Source organism: Anomaloglossus baeobatrachus, chromosome 3, assembly GCF_048569485.1.
Source record: "Anomaloglossus baeobatrachus isolate aAnoBae1 chromosome 3, aAnoBae1.hap1, whole genome shotgun sequence".
NCBI lineage: Eukaryota > Metazoa > Chordata > Amphibia > Anura > Aromobatidae > Anomaloglossus > Anomaloglossus baeobatrachus.
Genome location: NC_134355.1, coordinates 408,851,925 through 408,872,223, shown reverse-complemented (window position 1 = coordinate 408,872,223; position 20,299 = coordinate 408,851,925). Strand labels below are relative to the sequence as shown.

The following is a 20,299-nucleotide window of genomic DNA, read 5'->3' as shown; positions in this document are numbered from 1 at the left end:
ACACACGTGCGGTTTTAAAAACCAAGCACGGACGCAATAATAACCTAACACAGGTTTTAGGAGCAAAAATTAAGAACTCTGACACTATCAGCCACTGCTGACTGACGTGTATTATACACTACACTTGTGCGTTATATAATAGTTTGGTAAACGCACACCAGTGCACCTGTACGCTGCCACCAACAGGCACACACGTGCGGTTTTAAAAACCAAGCACGGACGCAATAATAACCTAACACAGGTTTTAGGAGCAAAAATTAAGAACTCTGACACTATCAGCCACTGCTGACTGACGTGTATTATACACTACACTTGTGCGTTATATAATAGTTTGGTAAACGCACACCAGTGCACCTGTACGCTGCCACCAACAGGCACACACGTGCGGTTTTAAAAACCAAGCACGGACGCAATAATAACCTAACACAGGTTTTAGGAGCAAAAATTAAGAACTCTGACACTATCAGCCACTGCTGACTGACGTGTATTATACACTACACTTGTGCGTTATATAATAGTTTGGTAAACGCACACCAGTGCACCTGTACGCTGCCACCAACAGGCACACACGTGCGGTTTTAAAAACCAAGCACGGACGCAATAATAACCTAACACAGGTTTTAGGAGCAAAAATTAAGAACTCTGACACTATCAGCCACTGCTGACTGACGTGTATTATACACTACACTTGTGCGTTATATAATAGTTTGGTAAACGCACACCAGTGCACCTGTACGCTGCCACCAACAGGCACACACGTGCGGTTTTAAAAACCAAGCACGGACGCAATAATAACCTAACACAGGTTTTAGGAGCAAAAATTAAGAACTCTGACACTATCAGCCACTGCTGACTGACGTGTATTATACACTACACTTGTGCGTTATATAATAGTTTGGTAAACGCACACCAGTGCACCTGTACGCTGCCACCAACAGGCACACACGTGCGGTTTTAAAAACCAAGCACGGACGCAATAATAACCTAACACAGGTTTTAGGAGCAAAAATTAAGAACTCTGACACTATCAGCCACTGCTGACTGACGTGTATTATACACTACACTTGTGCGTTATATAATAGTTTGGTAAACGCACACCAGTGCACCTGTACGCTGCCACCAACAGGCACACACGTGCGGTTTTAAAAACCAAGCACGGACGCAATAATAACCTAACACAGGTTTTAGGAGCAAAAATTAAGAACTCTGACACTATCAGCCACTGCTGACTGACGTGTATTATACACTACACTTGTGCGTTATATAATAGTTTGGTAAACGCACACCAGTGCACCTGTACGCTGCCACCAACAGGCACACACGTGCGGTTTTAAAAACCAAGCACGGACGCAATAATAACCTACTAACAGGTTTTTTTGGGGAGCGACAATTACAGTACAGACAAGTCAGACACTATCTGGACTGTTTTACACTGTGTACACCAGCCCCAGATATGAAGGCTGGTATACGGTCACCACTACCCTGCCTGCCTGCCTGCCTGTATACTGCTACAATAGTCCTGACAAGGACTCTTTTGGTCACTAGCCTGTATTCAGACCTGGCTATACCCTGCCTGTATATAGCAACAATAGTCCTGAGAAGGACTCTGCTACTGTACTCCGACCTGGCTATACCCTGCCTGCCTGTATACAACTAGAATAGTCCTGAGAAGGACTTTTGGTCACACTGTTTGCAGCCCTGCAACTGAAAAAGCTATAAAGGGCCGCAAAGCTTTCCCTGAATCAGCGACACTCTCCCTACACTCACTGTCAGAATAGCTGTGAGCAGAGCACAGCGCGCCGGCCGATATAAAGGCTCGGTGACGCTGTGCAGGCCGGCCAATCACTGCAATTCCACAACTAACAGGGCTGTGGCATTGCAGTGGTCTGCCAGCCAATCCCTGCATGAGGGCTGGCTCTCAAAAGAGCGCCAACATGCAGAAATGAAGACCACGAGTAAAGCACGAGTATCGCGAGATTACTCGGTCCCCGCCGAGCAGCCCGAGTACAGTGATACTCGTGCGAGTACCGAGTAGTGACAAGCATGCTCGCTCATCACTAGTAAGCACTAGAAAAAAAGGGGATGAACATGTATAAAACACCGGCATCCGAGCAACAGTTCTCCCTAAAACATTTGAACAGTTGACAGTCACATTAATCTGTGAACAGATGGCTCCAGAGCTGTAGGGGAGTCCCATGATTCCTCGCTCCGAGACCCTCCCACCAGCAGAGGGTAATCAGACCCAGGAGGAAGAAACCAGAGACAGCAGTCGTCTCCCCGCCCAAGCAGCATGGATTTTAGGTGTGGTCAGCCGGTCCAGTCTCCTTGGTGGTCCCGTCAAGCCCCTACCCGAAGAAGGCTCCTTTGCGGGTCCTGCACTCCCCCCTGGAAGCCACAGTCGCAGCAGGGTGTTGGGCCAGGTGGGAATAGACACGGTCAGCAAATCCAATCCGGCCAAGAATGTTGGTACATCCTCCGGGGAGCACAGGACGTGGGTTGTCGACCCTTTACGGACCGACAGGGAGAAGGGGAAACCCCACCGGAACTGAACCCCCTTTTCCCTCAAGACATCCAGCAAGAGGCTAAGGGCTGCCCTCTGGGCCAGGGTATGTCTGGACAAGTCCGGCAGGATCTTGATTGGTATCCCGCTATGAGAGAGGCCTGCCTTCTTTCTCGCCGCCTGCAGGATGACTTCCTTAACTGCATAGAAGTGAATATGGCACACAATGTCCCTTGGTCGTGGATCGTTTGGGTCCATGGGACGAAGTGCTCTGTGGGCCCTGTCCAGCTCAATTTGGGTTCCTGGAGGGCGGTGCAGGAGGTTGTTGAAAATGGAGATTAGAACTGAGGGAATGTCCGCTGGAACAATAGACTCGGGCAGGCCCCTTATACGGAGATTATTTCTTCTATTTCGATTTTCCAGATCATCAATAATTTGCTGTAGGGAGAATAATTGCTTGTCTTGGTCTTGCATCTTACTTTGGAGAGAATGAATAGAGGCAGCACTAGAAGCTTGGGAAGAGGTGAGGTCATCCACCCTGGAGGTAAGGGAAGAGAGATCTGATCGAAATTGAGCGAAATTCTGCTTACACTCCTCCACCACCTTTTTGCCAGGGCCATAATATCACTTTTGGTGGATATCGCCTGCAAAAGTGCACGAAGATCTGCCAAAGAGGCTGGCCTGTCCTCCCCCATAGGAGCCATTGGGGGAGGCAGAGGGGGGTCCTCCTGATATGTGCCATGTGGAGTTGCAGGATAGGTCCAATGAGGGCCACTGGGTAGCTATGGTCTCTTCCCCAGGGGAACAAGAGCTGCTTGCTGGGGGGTAAGCCACTGTAATCTGGGGCCTGCCTGAGTTTAACAATGCTGCATTTCCAGTAATGCCGGAGGGTCCGGAGGATGGCTACACCCCCAGGATGAGCCTGTTGACCACTGTGGGGACTGTCCAGGAGTGGGGGTCTCCCCCGGCAGTGTCCATGAGGGTGTCTCCAAGGCCACCGAGGGAGGGAGGGGGGGCGCACCTCTAGGCCCCGATATACTATCCTCTGCATAGGCCAAAGAGCTTCCCTCACCCCGGGACCCAGCAGAGACAGGTAAGGAAGGAGGTTGCTGAGCAGGCAATTTTCCAGGGGCAACCCCCCTCCCCTGCACTCGGCGCTGCTCCCGCACAGCCAGGTAGTGATCCAGGCGAGGCGTCCATCACTCCTCCCGGCCGGGAACCTACATGCAGTATAGTGTTTTGCTGACTGCCATCTTGTAATGGTGCCCCCGGGCGATCACTTCCCTCTGGATCCTGGGTCAGGGCACCCTCCAGGGCATCCTGGCACTCACCCAGTGCGCCTCGGTGCACAGTGCCTCGGCTAGTCTTGCCGTGTGGCAGCCTTTCGCTCCTCCTGCCGCATGACCCGCAGCTACCTCCTCCATCTCCCATGCAGGCCGCGTGGGAGCTTCAGCTGACAGACTCCGCGGCTCCGAGAGGTAAGCCATGATATCGGGTACCCGGGATGTCGGGTGGGTAGAGGGGCGGGTCCTGGACCGTCTGGTATTAGTTTTGCCCATGTTAGCAGACGGATGCCGGTGGATTTGGAATTGGTGCTATGGAGCATATGCAGAGCGCGTCCTCACTCAGCAATGTCCAGCCACGCCCCCCACATGGCTCAATTTTATCACCTGTCATGTATACAAAAGAACTCAATACATCTATTAAAACATGGTTACCTTTCAAAGGTTTTTATAAATGTTGATACACTAGCTGCTTATTGTGTAATATTTCTTATGTGATTTATTTTGTGAAAAGTTCTTCTTGTCAGGTACCATACATTAGCTGCACAACACGACCGCTGAAAAAAGGCATTAGAAGACACCTGTCTGACGCTGCCAGTCCCACAGTAATTAACACATCTGTGGTTTCAAATCACTTTTTAAGTATACATACAGATGATGATTCCACATTTCCATTTATAGACATAGAGGAAGTGTTTAAACATATTAGATGTGGGGATTAAAAAAAAAAAAGTTTTTAAATAGAGAATCTTTTGGAAACTAGAACTCCATCAGGTCTCAACATCAGTCAGAATTTAATTCTAATTAATTGAATTCTACAATATTCATGATTATTGTTATATTTCATGTATATCTTTGTTTTTAATAGACCTGTTTTTAATTAAATATCTGTTCTCACCATAACATCGTGATTGGTTATTTGGATTACATGTGACTGAAACAATCACATATATAATATATGTTTATCACATAATTAGCATACCATGATTAAGGCATTATGCTGAAGAAACAGAGATATGTTTTGCTAGTCACCCATCTGGATTTACATGTGTCTTCTCCTAATTTGTGATATATCTAAATTTATATATATGTATATATATATATATATATATATATATATATATATATAAACATATAAATTAAACAATAAACATCAAGTTTTCCACTTAGTCTTCATCGCTGGAGGATTACCGTATTTTTCGCTTTATAAGACGCACTTTTGTTCCCCCAAATTTTGGGGGAAAGTAGGGGGTGCGTCTTATAATCCGAATATACGGGGGGGGTGTATATATATACAGAGTCCAGTGGAGGTGCGGGCTGTGTGCCAGCCAAAGTGGGCTTGTGTGCCAGCCACAGGGGCCGTGTGCCAGTCATAAGGGAAATGTGGCATCACTGGGGGACGTGTGCAATATAAGGTTGGCCATATCCAGATTAAGGGGGCTAATTTTAGGATGAGGGGGCTATGAGGGACATATACCCTATATTATTTGTTAGACGGACACTGGCATTATAAGACGGACCCCATTTATTAAAAAATTCTCTATTCCTTCACCAAATTTGGGGGTGCGTCTTATAATCAGGTGCGTCTTATAAAGCGAAAAATACGGTATTTTTCTAATGTTTGTCTTGCTACAGCCCTCACCAGGTCGTGTCCTTGTGATGTTCTCCAGCGATAGTGGCAGGTGTTCATTTCTTCATTGAATTCACTCTCCTTTCCCATTTAGGCGCTGGGCATGGGTAGATGTGTACTCGTGTGGAGGGACGCCAGTGCATGCGTGGTCCATTACAGGACTTCTAGTGTTCAAAAAATGTTGCAGAGAAAAGTTTGGGATGTTGCTCGCTTGCTCAATGAATTATAAAAGGACAATCTCCATTATGACTTAATAGGGGGATCTAGCTCCTGAGAATTAACCTCTTCATCCTTGGACTATTTTCCATAACATTTTTTTTCTGTCAATATAGCTGTATGATTTTTTTGCGGGATGAGTTGTAGTTTTCAATAACACCATTAATTCTGTTGTAAAATGTACTGGGAAAACAAGGAAAAAAAGGCAGATACTCGGAAATAAAAAAAAATGATTTTTTTATTTATCTACCATGTTCACTATATGGTAAAACTGACCTGGCAATATGATATTACGGGTTTGTACGAGTAGGTAGATACCAATCATGTATATATTTTTTTTATTTAAGTGGTTAAAAAAATTGAGAAATGTGTCAAAAAAAGGGTTTTGCTTTTGTCTCCATTTTCCGAAACCCATAATGTTCTCCTGTTTTGTTATCTTGGGCTGGGTGAGGGTTTATTTTTTGCACCCTGAGCTGATGATTGTACTGATAGCATTTTGGGGTATTTGCACTGTTTTGATCTCTTTTTATTGCATTTTTTTGCATTCTGGGGACCAAAAAAAGGTAATTCTGGTGTTTTGATTTTTTCTTGTTACGCCATTTAAAAATCAGATTAATTTAGTTTTATATTTTGATAGATCGAACATTTCTTAATGTGGAAACACCAAATATGTGTTTTTTTCTTTTTTTTTATTATTTCATTTTTAATGGAGCAAAGAGGAGGTGATTTGGACTTGTGTATTTTTAATTTTTTTAAACTTTCTTTTTACTGTTTGTAATATTTGCTAGACCCCTTAGGGAACTTGAAGCTGCAATCATCCTATTCCCTGTATATAGCTTTGGTTGCCTCTGGTAGGTGGATCATCTATGATGATCCTGACCGAGCCTCCTTGGCTGACTCCAGGCTGCGTTGCCTCCAGCAGGGAAATCAGTCAGCAGAGACTTTATTGTTCAGAATTTCATAGATGAGCAACCAATACCAAGTGGAATGATCCAGCTCTTAAAAGCCAATTCTGTCAGGGCCTTTCAGAAAAGTTGAAAAATGCCTTGTTCATTTATGAAACTCCTGAGTCCTTGTAGGCTGCCATATCATTGGCTTTACATATGGACAGATGCCTCTGAGATAGACTGGATAGACCACTTTCCCCAAAGACCCTTTCTTGGGACAGTATCCCATTGCAGGGTGGGAGGGCGATCTGGAGGTGAACCAGCACTCAATGGGTTTGTAGGAGCCCATGCAGGTGAGTCACTACTTTGCATGTTCCAACTAAAAGCCGCAAAAAGAAGGTGGTTTGTTTTTTTGTTGGTAGAGAGGGTCATTTTGTGGGAGTCTGTACCTCAGTTCCTAAGCAGAAAGGAACATCTGGAACTCAGCTTACCCCTGGTGGTGTGGGGATGTACAATCAGGTTGTGTGATTGTCTTCCACATGTAATTCTCATTTTGTCCTGATAGCAGAGATGGTGGTAGAGAGCAGGATTGAGGAAATTTCTGTGTTTGTGGACAGTGGAGCAGGAGTCAGCATGGCGGATGCTCTGTTTGTAAGAACTCATGGGCTTACCTGCAGTATGTTAACTAACACCATCTCCGTCTATGCAATAGACTCAGCACCACTTGCTCAGGTATGCTTGACACAGATGGTACATGATATAAAACTGAGGGTAGGACTCCTGTATTATGAAGTAATTTCTTGCTATGTCTTGGAAGGCTTTCCCACTCCTATTGTACTGGGTGTAGCCTGGTTGGTGGAACATAATCTTGTGGTGAATTAGCAATCCAGGGAAATTATGGACTGGGAAAACTACTGTTTTGATAATTGTCTGAACACTTCTATCTATGCGGTCTCTAAGGAGACCTTACCTGCATTTTTGCCTGGGCTTGAGGATGTATTTTCGGAGAGGGGGTTTCAGGATTTTCTTCCCCATCGTGTATGTAACAGTCCCATTAATCTGCAGTCTAGAGAAAATTTTCCCAAGTCCAGACTGTATACTCTTTCTGGCCCAGAGAGGCAGGACATGAAAGATTACATTGCTGAGAGTCTGGAGAAGTGACATATTAGACCCTCCTTTTTGCCAGTGTCAACAGGGTTCGTCTTCGTTAAGAATAAGGCTATGTGTCCACGGTAGAATGTACCTGCGGATTTTTCTGCCTGAAAATCCGCGACTTTCGCGGCAAATCCACACCCGCGGATTTGCCGCGGATTTACCGCGGATTTGCCGCGGATTTTGATGCGGATTTTTTTTTCTTTTTTTCCCCATTCAAAACCAAAAATCCGCACCAAATCTGCACCAAACAATTGACATGCTGCAGATTTTTCCGGATCAAAATCCGCGGCAAATCCGCAGCGGAAAAATCCGCAGCATGGACACAGCATTTCCAAAATGCCATTGAAATGGCTTGGAAGTGCCGCTGCTGCAGATTTTCGGGAAATCCGCGGCAAATCCGCGGCAAATCCGCGGCAAAATCCGCGGTAAATCCGCAGCGTGGGCACATAGCCTAAAGAAGAAAGATGGGGGTCTCTTCCCTTGCTTGGATTTGCGGGAATTTAATCAGATTACCATCTGAGACCCTTATTCTCTCCCTCTGATTCCAGATTTATTCATTCAGATTGTGTGAGCTAAGTGATTCTCCAAGTTGTAATTAAGGGGGCTTACAATCTGGTTAGAATCAGAGAAGGGGATGAATGGAAATATGGCTTTCATTACACCTGAGGGTCATTTTTAAAGTCTGGTCATGCTATTTGGTCTTATTAATTCACTGCAGTTGTGAATTATATTTTTTACCATTTGGTGGGCAGGTTTGTGGTGGTTTATTTTGACGATATCTTGATCTACTCACCTGATATGGAGACACATCAGATACATGTGAAACAGGTACTACAGATTTTAAGAGATAAACTGTATGCCAAACTGGAGAAATGTGTTTTCGCAGTCCAAGAGGTACAATTTTTGGGGTACCTGTTGGCGTCTTTGGATTTTCAGATAGATCCTGGGAAAGTCTGTGAGGTACTTGACTGGGATCATCTGGAAAACCTGAAAGTGTTACAGTGCTTTCTAGGGTTTACCAATTTTTAACGGAAATGTATTAAGAACTATTCGGTAATTGTAAAGCCTCTCACTGACATGACAAAAAAAGGGACAGATTTCTCTGAATGGTCAGACTCTGCCCTTCAGGCTTTTTCCTCTTTAAAAAAGATGTTTTATGTTTTTCCACAGCACCTATATGCAGTCAGTCTGATATTTCGCAGTCTTTTATCATGGAGGCCGATGCATCTCCATCTGAGGTGGAGGGTTGGGACTTTGTTGTCACAAGGTCTGTCTCCTGTTAAATGGCATCCTTGTGCTTTCTTTTCCAAAAAAATGTCCTTGGCTGAGAGAAACTATGATGTTGGCAATAGAAAGCTCTCAGTAATTAAGTTAGCTTTCGAGGAATGGCGCCATTAGGTGGAGGGGGCAGTTCTTCCCATTACGGTAATCACAGACCATAAAACCTATTATATCTCGAGTCTGCCAAACATCTCAATCCCAAGCAGGCTAGATGATCTTTGCTTTTTTGCCAGGTTTAATATTTTTATTGTCACTTACTGCCCAGGGATTAAAAGCATCACAGCAGATGCATTATCCTTGAGCTTCCCTGGTGGTAGTGATCATGTGAACCGGTACCCATTTTGCATAATAGGGTGGTTGTCTCAGCCTTGTGCCCAGACCTGGAGGGGAAAGTGTTGGAGGATCAGGGCGACACCCAGGCCTCTTGCCCTTCAGGGAGGTTGTTCGTGGCACCCAATTTGCGTCAAACTATTTGGGGGACATCACAATTCTGTACTTACGGGTCATCCAGGTATGAAAGCAACCTCGGACCTCCTTTCTCATCGTTTTTAGTGACCAAAATTGCATCAGGATGTGGTTAACTATGTGTCTGCTTGCACATTTGTGCACGTTCAAAAGTAACGCATACCCATCCATTGGGATCTCTCTTGCTATTGGCAATCCCGAATAGACTATGGAAGTATTTATCCATGTATTTCATTACTCACCTATCTTTGTCTTCGGGAAAGACTGTGGTTTTGGTGGTTGTGGATAGGTTCAATAAGAGGACGCATTTCATCGAGTTGCCGGCATTTTTGACCTGATGAAGAGGGTGGAATCTCCAAAATGCGTTGTCCATGACATCACTACTGAGATATTATGGATTGTCTTTCTCTTCATGGCAGCATGGCATTAACCCTTTTCATCACCGCTTTCCAGTCTAAGATCTCTACATAGGTAGAATGATGTGCTTTACCAAAAATCTCTATCTTGGTCTCATCTGTCCACAAGACACTTTCACAGAAGGATTTTGGCTTGCTCACATATATTTTGGCAAAGTGCAGTCTAGCTTTTATATATCTCTGTGTCACCAGTGGGGTCCTCCTGGGTTTCTTGCTATAGTGTTTCATTTTATTCAAATGTGACACCTGAACAGAGCATAATTTGCTGTTGCAGGCTTTGCTGAATCCACGGGCCTAGAAATATCAAAAAACTGACCCGCACATCCCACAAATGTGAACAGGTGCTAACTGAAAAAACATAGTAACTATAAATGCAAACAGTTGCACACTGAAAAAAGCCAAAAATGTACTAGGAAAAATATGGCACTGCATTACTGCAAAAGAGAGATATTTAGTTTATGTATTGGCTAATGCATGTAAGCCCGGAAACCAAATGGCAAGGTATATCTCTGCATTCCGGGAACCTAACTTAAATGCCACTATCTAGGTTAAAAACATCCGTACCTGGGAAAAATGCCACTATTTGGACTGCAAATCTCCATTTATGGGCAGCTAGGCTCCTGCTATAATGGTTATGAACAGCCAGGTCTTAGGGCAGAGTGCCCAGTTAGAAAGAGACTCACTAGAAATATCAAAAAACTGACCCGCACATCCAACAAATGTGAACAGGTGCTAACTGAAAAAACATAGTAACTATAAATGCAAACAGTTGCAAACTGAAAAAAGCCAAATTTTTTTGATATTTCTAGTAAGTCTCTTTCTGACTGGGCACTCCGCCCTAAGACCTGGCTGTTCATAACCATTATAGCAGGAGCCTAGCTGCCCATACATGGAGGTTCGCAGTCCAAATAGTGGCATTTTTCCCAGATATGGATGTTTTTAACCTAGATAGTGGCATTTAAGTTAGGTTCCCGGAATACAGAGATATACCTTGCTGTTGGTTCCAGGCTTACATGCATTGGCCAATACATAAACTAAATATCTCTCTTTTGCAGTAATGCAGTGCCATATTTTCCCTAGTACATTTTTGGCTTTTTTCAGTGTGCAACTGTTTGCATTTATAGAATCCACGGGCCTGCTAGTAGTTGGGTATGCCTCTAATTTTTATTCTTAAAGCATCCATGCCTAATTTTTATTTCTGTTGTAGAACCTTTTTAACAAATATTGTTACTAGGTACAACAAGCAGAGGACCATTCAAATAAATATATGTTGCTTATAATACCATATCAGAATTTCCGGAATGGAAATCTTGGAGCGTTGCCAAATTGGTTTTAACACTTTGTATTCAGACATCAAAGGCTGTGCAAATATGATCACATATCTGTTATATATCACGAGTTCATTCTGATTGGATTTCCCAGGTGCAGCAGATATAGGTTAGCATGCTTATGGGCTGCTGGAGGGAATTTCACTTCCATATGGCTTCTCTGCTTAATAATTAATATTGCACTGGGTCACTCCCTAACATACTTGATTATAATCACCAAAGATGGACCTAAGCTCAAACATTTTAGAAAGACAAGATAAGATTTTTGGGCTCCCAATTGATAACTGAGAAAATACATTCATTAAAATAAGTCTTTAGTTATTGAGTCATGATGCATGACATGAATTGTAATGTAGAAGTAGTAACTGATTGAAGGAAAGAAAATGTAAGGAAAAATGAAACCTTGTCTTAGCAGATGCTGAACACTAGACCACCGGGGGCCACTGTGCTCTAATTAGCTACAGGGAGGGCTCTGTGTTTGGAGATAAACAAATGAAAGCGGACTTATGCTATTTTTGGCAATACAATCGAAGTGAAAGGAGACTGAAGAAAACATAATACATTTCTCCAAAAAGAAATAGAAAATAAAGCCAAGCAAGAGAATATTACAAAGCTGCATATATTCATAAAAACAATGGACCTTGCGCAGTAGCTCCTACTACACAGATATTATTCTCTCCTACTTTTATACATTTAGTAGGAAACAACAAGTAATTAGAACCTTTCAGCTAATTTCAATGGAAAACAATTACAAATAAATTTGTTTAAATAAATAAGAGAATTTAATGGTTAAAATGTATTTTTAGTATCTTATTTACTGTTGCAAAATAAAAATAAAAAAAACCCTTTTCTACTTTTTTGAATCAGCATTCTGATTTTTTTTAACCACAGAACTTTAGAAAAACTTTTTTCTTATCAACTGTCTAAATAACTAAACTTTATATCATTTTCAGAGAGGGAGATTAAACAAGAAGCTGCAAATTAACCATTGCTTTTTTTCTTTGTTTATGGTAAATCATCGGCAGGATAAATTCATTATATTATTGCTTGTTGTGGTTACTGCAATAAGGTGTACATTTTATAATTGTTTTGTCCATAAAGCAATTTGAAAGGGTAATTTCTTTTGTAAATTTACATGCTGTAATATACCGTAATACTTCTGTCAGTGTAATAGACTCTCACAGATGGCAGCATTCTTTAGAAGTCAGTTGATTGCCATAGCACTTTCTTTATACAGCTGGCACCCGATGCCTGGAGCAGCTGCATAGTACCAAGATGCATGGGTGGCCTGAGTTCACTAAAGTGAGTCCTGGGACCCCGTCTATGATGCCTTGAGTGTGAATTTGGGATGTAGTTTAGTCTTCTCTTTAGAAATGTACCATGACCTTTGTTGGGATTATAATCTAGGTGAGACTGTGGCATTCTGGTCTGGATAAAGTGTTTGCAAGAAGGTTTCTCACCAGCTATTCCAGCGAGTGGAAGAGAGAACACATTTCTCTAATATGAGGAAGAGACTAAACTTTGTATGTACTCATGGAAAGTTAAGTACTACCATGTGCGGGTTCTTGGTATTATTAACAAGCAGTTGGATGCTCAGATGGGCGCACCTCTAGTAAGTGAGTATAATGGAAGTCAATGGAGGACTCGAGCATTTTTCCAGGAAAACTTCTAGAACAATGCTCAAGTCCCCCACTGACATCCATTATACTCGGGTACTCAAATCGCACCCACCGAGCATCCAACTGCTTGTTGCGATCACTAAGCATACAAGTATGATAGTGCTCACTTATCACTAATCAGAAAATATAATCTGTGAAAAAGGAATTGACAGGGTTTCTTTCTATATAACTATCCAGGTTTTGTGGGATGGGTGTCTAATCCACTCAAATACTCTTTGAAGGTGAATTTCCATTTGGAATTGCAGTGGGGATGGGAAGTCGATAACTCCTTTGATATTATGAAGAATTAGAATATGGTTGGGAACCGTAAGTTTGTTATCTCCTGTAAAAACATGGAACCAGCCTGTTCAAAGCATTAAAGAAAACACATGGAATATGGATTGGGAGGGATTGTAGAAGGTGATTTTGTTCAGACTTATAACAGTCACTGCCTCAAAGAAATAGAAACTTTTCCTGGCATCAAAGAGTTTCAGATGGGTCATCTGAGAGGAAAATAGTTAGAAGACCCTCACAGGATGATAGATCACACTTCTTAAACCTTTAACCTTAAACCTTTAACATCTTTGACCACATATTTGATGCAAAGTACTGGAGATGCAAAAATGAAACAAGTTCTTTTTTACATATGTGATGGTATTGTCATAAGATCAAGATTTTTTGTAAAGTCACTCAGACATCTATTAAATGAGTTACTGGTGGTTCTTTACCGCTCTCCCCAAGTGGGTTACTACTGGGAGATGCTAGAGTCCTGATCAATGCATAATGGAAGTCTGAAAACCCTCTCGCCTATCCTTCAATGGAAAATTAGGGTTGAACTAATTTACAGTTTGAATGAATTGTTGTGGAGGGCACTGAAGAGACATAGTCAGTTAAAATAACTGGTCCTAATGGACACTATCAAAAAAATTTCCCTTAAGGTATGTAGGGGATTACTCACTATGACAGGACTTGAGGAAAGCACATGCATGAAGTTGATTTGTGCATAACAGTAAGATTTAATGTAGTTGATAAATTTCTAACAAACCAAGAAAGAAAGAAACAAACAAACAAACAGAAAACAATCTTTTCTTGGGCATAAAATCATAACAAATAAAATAGTCCATCCAACAGTAAGGGCTCACCCATTTACAAAAGGTCTCCATCCAGAATACATTGCACTGCACAGGATCACAAGGCTTCTCACTTTCATTCAGACTTAACATCCAAACGGGGTTTTCACCTCTACTACACAGAAAGCAAATGAGGTAGGTGAGCTGTGTTTTATTACTCATTCCAAATCTTGGAAGTGGAGATCAGGGAATGGCCCAACCAATCTAACTCTAGTTGTCATTCCTAAAACCCGGACTCAAAATCTTGGCCCATCTTAGCACTATAGGTGCTGAAGCCTACTTGTATATCCTACATCACTGAGGTGTGCAGCACCTCAGTGACACATACCTCCCATCCTGGACCTGTCCTGTTGTGATCTTACAGGTCTCTCTGTAAGCAAAAATCTGTATGGATTACATAATTAAACAAACTAATCCACATATACTTCTCATATTACCAGCTTCCCTCCTCACCATTTAAATATCTGTTCCTTGGTTCTTATACAACTGAATTCTTTAATATATTATAACCCACAGTAATATTCAAAAATTCTATGTCATCTCTCCTATTAAACATTGGCTCAGTTTGTGGCTCTGGTTTAGAACGCTAAAGACTTCCCCTATTAGCCATCCCCTCCCCTCCCCTCTTTCTCATCTTTTGTTTGTAGTGCTAATATCCCGCTTGTTCTTGTTTTAATAATGTAGTTTTCTTCTCAAACCTAGATATTTGAATAATAACACTTGATATGATGTGCACATATAGTATACAAAGAAATCACTCCTTTTCCTTTGGCGCCCTCTACTAAGACCAACTTGACTTTCATCTACAGTATAATTATATTGTGCTGTTGGTCTGAATAATGTTTTCACTATGATTTCTGTGATATTTTCAAGAATGTGCACGTTATGTATATGTGTTAATATGTTAATAATGTTTATTCAGTTTCTGTAAAATCAATAAAAAGATGTTTAAAAGAAAAGAAAGGTACCATGACTATGAATGAATTTATCAATACTATGTCTTTTCATTAGAAAAAATAATATACAGTGGGCATCTAATTGTCGTGGAGTAGACAGGTACCCTTTGACAAAGCAAATGGTAATACCAATTTACTTATATATATTTTAGGAGGAATAACATTGAAATTGCTGAACACAAAATTCTAAAGGCTGCTTTACATGCAACGACTTCGCTAACGAGATATCGCGGGGGTCACTGAATTCGTGACGCACATCCGGCCTTGTTAGCGATGTTGTTGCGTGTGACACTTACGCGCGACCGCTGACTATCCCAAATACTCACCAAATCGTTGATTGTTGACACGTCGTTCATTTTCAAAATATCGTTGCTCGTTTGGGACGCAGGTTGTTCATCGTTCCTGAGGCAGCACACATCGCTACGTGTGACACCCCGGGAACGATGAACAACAGCATTCCTGCGTCCTCCGGCAACGAGGTGGGAGTGACGCTCATGCGGCTGCTCTCAGCCCCTCTGCTTCTATTGGTGGGCTGCTGTGTGACGTCGCTGTGACGCCGCATGAACCTCCCCCTTAAAAAAGAGGTTGTTCGCCGGCCACAGCGACGTCATTAGGAAGGTAAGTTCGTGTGACGCATACCGGCGATATTGTTCGCCACGGGCAGCGATTTGCCTGTGACGCATGGACGACGCGGCGAGTGCGATCGCTAGCGACATCGCTAGCGATGTCACAGCGAGTAAAGTGACCTTAAGTGTAGATGTTGCAGGAATACGCATTAAATATATAATGCCATAAAAACTGAGAAATAACTTTACATGGAATTATCTATTTCCATTGTCATTTTGTTTGAGAGTAGAGATGAGCTGATCAAACAAAATTAAAATCTGCCTGATCAGACAGTTTGTTTTCCAGGGAAATTCGATTAGCAGAAAAGTAATACTCTGTGATTTTAATGTCCCTTATTATGCTTTGGGTTCTACAGACCCCAGAGCATAATAATCCTAATATGTAAAAAAAAATAAAAATATTAAAAACCTTCATACTCATATCACTGCTCACCTCAACTGCCCTTCTGTTACTCACTGCCACCTAACTGGATCTCATTGCATCTTTGGATTGGTTTTGGCAGTGATGAAATTCCCAGGGGATTCCTGAGTTTGCTAGGCCTGAGAGGGTTTTGCGCATGCACCTGCAAAGGTCATCTCCCATGACATCACGACATGCACTGCAACCTTCGTGAGCATATGCATAGAACCCTCCTGCGCCTAGTAAACCAGGAAACCTCAGCCTAGCCACCAAGGCCCCAGGGATTTCAGCGGCGTCGACACCAATCAGAAGTTGCAAAGAGGCACAGATGGGTGGTGGTGAGTAGTGGAGGGGCGGGAGAGGTGAGTATGATTTTTTTCTTTCATATTTTTACATTTTCACTGCCTTTTATGGTGCAAAAAATAGAGACCAGCAGGTGCCATTTCCATGAATCCGAGCAGAGGTGAATTACAAAAAGTCTGCATTTTGGCGAATATGGATTTTTGTAAAATTCTGAAAGAATTCAGTTGCACTATAATGCAGCAGTATGGAAAGATTGAACTACAGTGGGTACGGAAAGTATTTAGGCCCCTTTAAATTTTTCATTCTTTGTTTCATTGCAGCCATTTGGTAAATTCCAAAAAGTTCCTTTTTCGCATTAATGTACACTCTGCACACTATCTTGACAGAAAAAAGCAGAAATGTAGAAAGTTTTGCCAATTTTATAAAAAAGAAAAACTTAAATATCACGTGGTCATAAGTATTCAGACCCTTTGCTTAGTATTGAGTAGAAGCACCCTTTTACGCTAGTACCGCCAGGAGTCTTCTTGGGAATGATGCAACAAGTTTTTCACATCTGAATTTGGGGATCCTCTGCCATTCTTCCTTGCAGATCCTCTCCAGTTCCTTCAGGTTGGATGGTGAACGTAAGTGGACAGCCATTTCCAGGTCTCTCCAGAGATGCTCAATTGGGTTTAGGTCAGGGCTCTGGCTGGGCCAGTCAAGAATGGTCGCAGAGTTGTTCTGAAGCCACTTCTTTGTTATTTTAGCTGTGTGCTTAGGGTCATTGTCTTGTTGGAAGGTGAACCTTCGGCCAAGTCTGAGGTCCAGAGCACTCTAGAAAAGGTTTTCTTCCAGGACATCTCTGTAGTTGGCCACATTCATCTTTACTTCAATTGCAACCAGTTGGCCTGTCCCTGTAGCTGAACCCCCCCCCCGGCATGATGCTACCACCACCATGTTTCACTGTGATGAGGTACCTGGTTTTCTCCAAACATACCGCTTAGAATTATCACCAAAAAGTTCTCTTTTTCTCATCAGACCAGAGAATCTTATTTCTCATAGTATGGTAGTCCTTTATGTGTTTTTTTTTTTCAAACTCTATGCTGGCTTTTAGATGTCTTGTACTGAGGAGAGGCTTTCGTCGGCCAGTCTGCTATAAAGGCATAACTCGTGGAGGGCTGCAGTGATAGTTGACTTTGTGCAACTTTCTCCCATCTCTCAACTGCATCTCAGGAGCTCAGCCACAGTGATCTTTGGTTTCTTCTTTACCTCTCTCACCAAGGCTCTTCTCTCACAATTGCTCAGTTTAGCTGGACAGCAAGGTCAAGGAAGAGTTCTGGTGGTCCCAAACTTCTTCCATTTAAGGATTATGGAGGCCATTGTGCTCTTAGGGACTTTGAGTACTGCAGAAATTATTTTGTAACCTTGGCCAGATCTGTGTCTTGCCACAATTCTGTCTCTGAGCTCCTTGGGCAGTTCCTTTGACTTCATGATTCTCATATGGTCTGACATGCACTGTGAGCTGTGAGGTCTTATATAGACAGGTGTGTGCCTTTTCAAATCAAGTCCTATCAGCTTAATTAAACACAGCTGGACTCCAATAAAGGAGTAGAACCATCGCAAGGAGGATCACAAGGAAATGGACAGCATGTGACTTAAATATGAGTGTCTGAGCAAAGGGACTGAATACTTATGACCATGTAATATTTCATTTTTTCTTGTTTAACCCCTTAATAACCGTGGGCAGTAATCTTACGTCCTAGCGGTCATAGTATTACTGCCCGCAGTCTTTTGTAAGCAGTTTGCAGCGATCGGCGCACATATCAGCTGATTTTTGTAGCTGACATGTGCGCCTGCCAGGCACGAGCGGAATCATTATCTGCCCGTGCCTTTTAACCCCTTTAAATGGTGCTGTCAATATGTGTACCGATACTGTAAGCAACGTGACGTGATCATGTGATTTCCGGTGGTTGCCATGGTAGCATAGAGTAATGTGACTCACTTCCTAGCTCACTCAGCCGAGAGCTGGGTGAGACACAAAATGAGCATATCTGTTGTTCACAGCTGTGTAGCTGTGATCAACAGATATGGAAGAGCGATCAGATTGCTGATCCATATAGTCCCCTAGGGGACCTAGTAAATAAAAAAAAAGTTTAAAAAGTTTTAAAAAATTATAAAAAATAAAAAACCTAAAAAGTTCAAATCATTCCCCTTTCGACCCATTGAAAATTAAAGGGTTTAAAAAATAAAAAAATATACACACATTTGGTCGCCATAAATTTTGCGCTAAATGCAACAGGCGATCAAAACTTAGCATCTGAACAAAATGTTACCATTAAAAAAGTCTGCCTGAGATACAAAAAATAAGCCGTGACTGAGCCATAGATCCCGAAAATTTAAAACACTATGGGTCACGGAAAATGGCGTAAAACGTGCGCCACGTTTTTCGGACAAACTTCTGATTTTTTTTAACCCCTTAGATAAAAGTAAACCTATTCATGTTTCGTGTCTTCGAACTCACACCGACCTGATGCATCACACCGACCCACCAGTTTTACCATATATTGCACACAGTGAATAAAATATCTCAAAAACAATAGTGCTATCGCAGGTTTTTTGCAATTTTTCCGCATTTGTAATTTTTTCACCGTTTTCCAGTACACCGTATAGTAAAACTCATGGTTTCATTTGAAAGTAGAGCTTGTTCCACATAAAATGAGACCTCACATGACCATATTGACTAAAAAATAAAAAAGTTACATCTCTCGGAAGCAGAATGGCAAAAAAAATAAATGGAAAGCGCAAAATAGGCCAGTCGTGAAGGGGTTAAAAAATTTGCAAAAATTTCTACATTTCTGTTTTTTTTCTGTCAAGATGGGGTGCAGAGTGTACATTAATGAGAAAAAAAATGAACTTTTTTGAATTTACCAAATGTCTGCAACAAAACAAAGAGTGAAAAATTTAAAGGGGTCTGAATACTTTCCGTACCCACTGAATACATTCAATTTATGCTCATAGCTCATACTCTCTATAACACTGTTATATGCAGAAACAAAAGTTCCAGGCGGTACACAATCCAAGGTGCATGTGTCCAAGGAAGGCATCCACAGTATAACTTGAACAAAGGACCGACACCCCAAGTCTTCTGGAATTTTTTATACGCGTTTCGGCTAACAGTGAGCCTTTTTCACATCTACATCTATAGATGTGAAAAAGGCTCACTATTAGCCGAAACGCGTATAAAAAATTCCAGAAGACTTGGAGTGCCGGTTTTGTTCAAATTATAACACTGTTATAGTAATGGTATAAACAGAGTGGGTGATGAAAGGATGAAAGGAATCTGAGCCTCTAAGTATTTAGGGTGATGAGCCACTTACAAACAACTATTGCCCTTATACACTAGATTTGCCTTAATAATATGCATAGCAGAAAACTTGCATTTCTTTAATTCTTTTCTGCGGATCCTGTATTTCACTGAACAATGTGCTCAGGGCATCATTTTGTTTTGTGCACTAATGCCAACTTTGTCAATCTGTCACTATTAATGATGGGCGGTCTCGCAGATAATCGGGACCGGTGATCCAGTTTTAAAATCCGTTACTCACTACTCCTTAGTGACTCACTATGTTATACACTTTGGATATAAATGATTTGATCTTTTAAACTTATGAAAGTATGTAAGGAACCATAATAATATGATTACTTTTCTCCTCTTTCCATTAGATACCTCGGATCATCTTGACACGGCCCTCCACATCAGATGAGGACAATGACCAGTTAACTCAGGAACAAGACTTTGATCTGGAGGAGACTGATATCTTTTTGGATTGCTTAAATACCAGTCATTTGTGATATTGGGCGGACAGGGACAAAAGAGAGCCTTTGTGTAAGAACATAATATATGGGTCCAATAATTCATCGGAACGAAAATTTCCACCTTCTTTGGAGACCCCCTTACTTTTTGTACCCTTCTGCAGCTGCGCTGGGTGTACCAATGGTATGTCTGCCCCTGAGTGACATACATACAGTATGGACTTTGTTATTGTGGAGCAGCACTGAAGCCATTATGCCTTACTAGAATTTTTT

The 20,299-nt window shown here is 42.0% G+C and overlaps 1 protein-coding gene across 1 annotated transcript in view; it reads left to right on the top strand.

The window, feature by feature from the left end:
- Positions 1–20,083, top strand: part of LOC142297253 (uncharacterized) — a 157,742-nt gene extending 137,659 nt beyond the window's left edge. Inside the window, exon 4 of the mRNA XM_075341508.1 lies at positions 19,937–20,083. Within this exon, the coding sequence (XP_075197623.1) occupies positions 19,937–20,065 (129 nt within the window). The 3' untranslated portion in view covers positions 20,066–20,083. The remainder of the gene's footprint in view (positions 1–19,936) is intronic.
- The last annotated feature ends 216 nt before the right edge of the window (positions 20,084–20,299 follow it).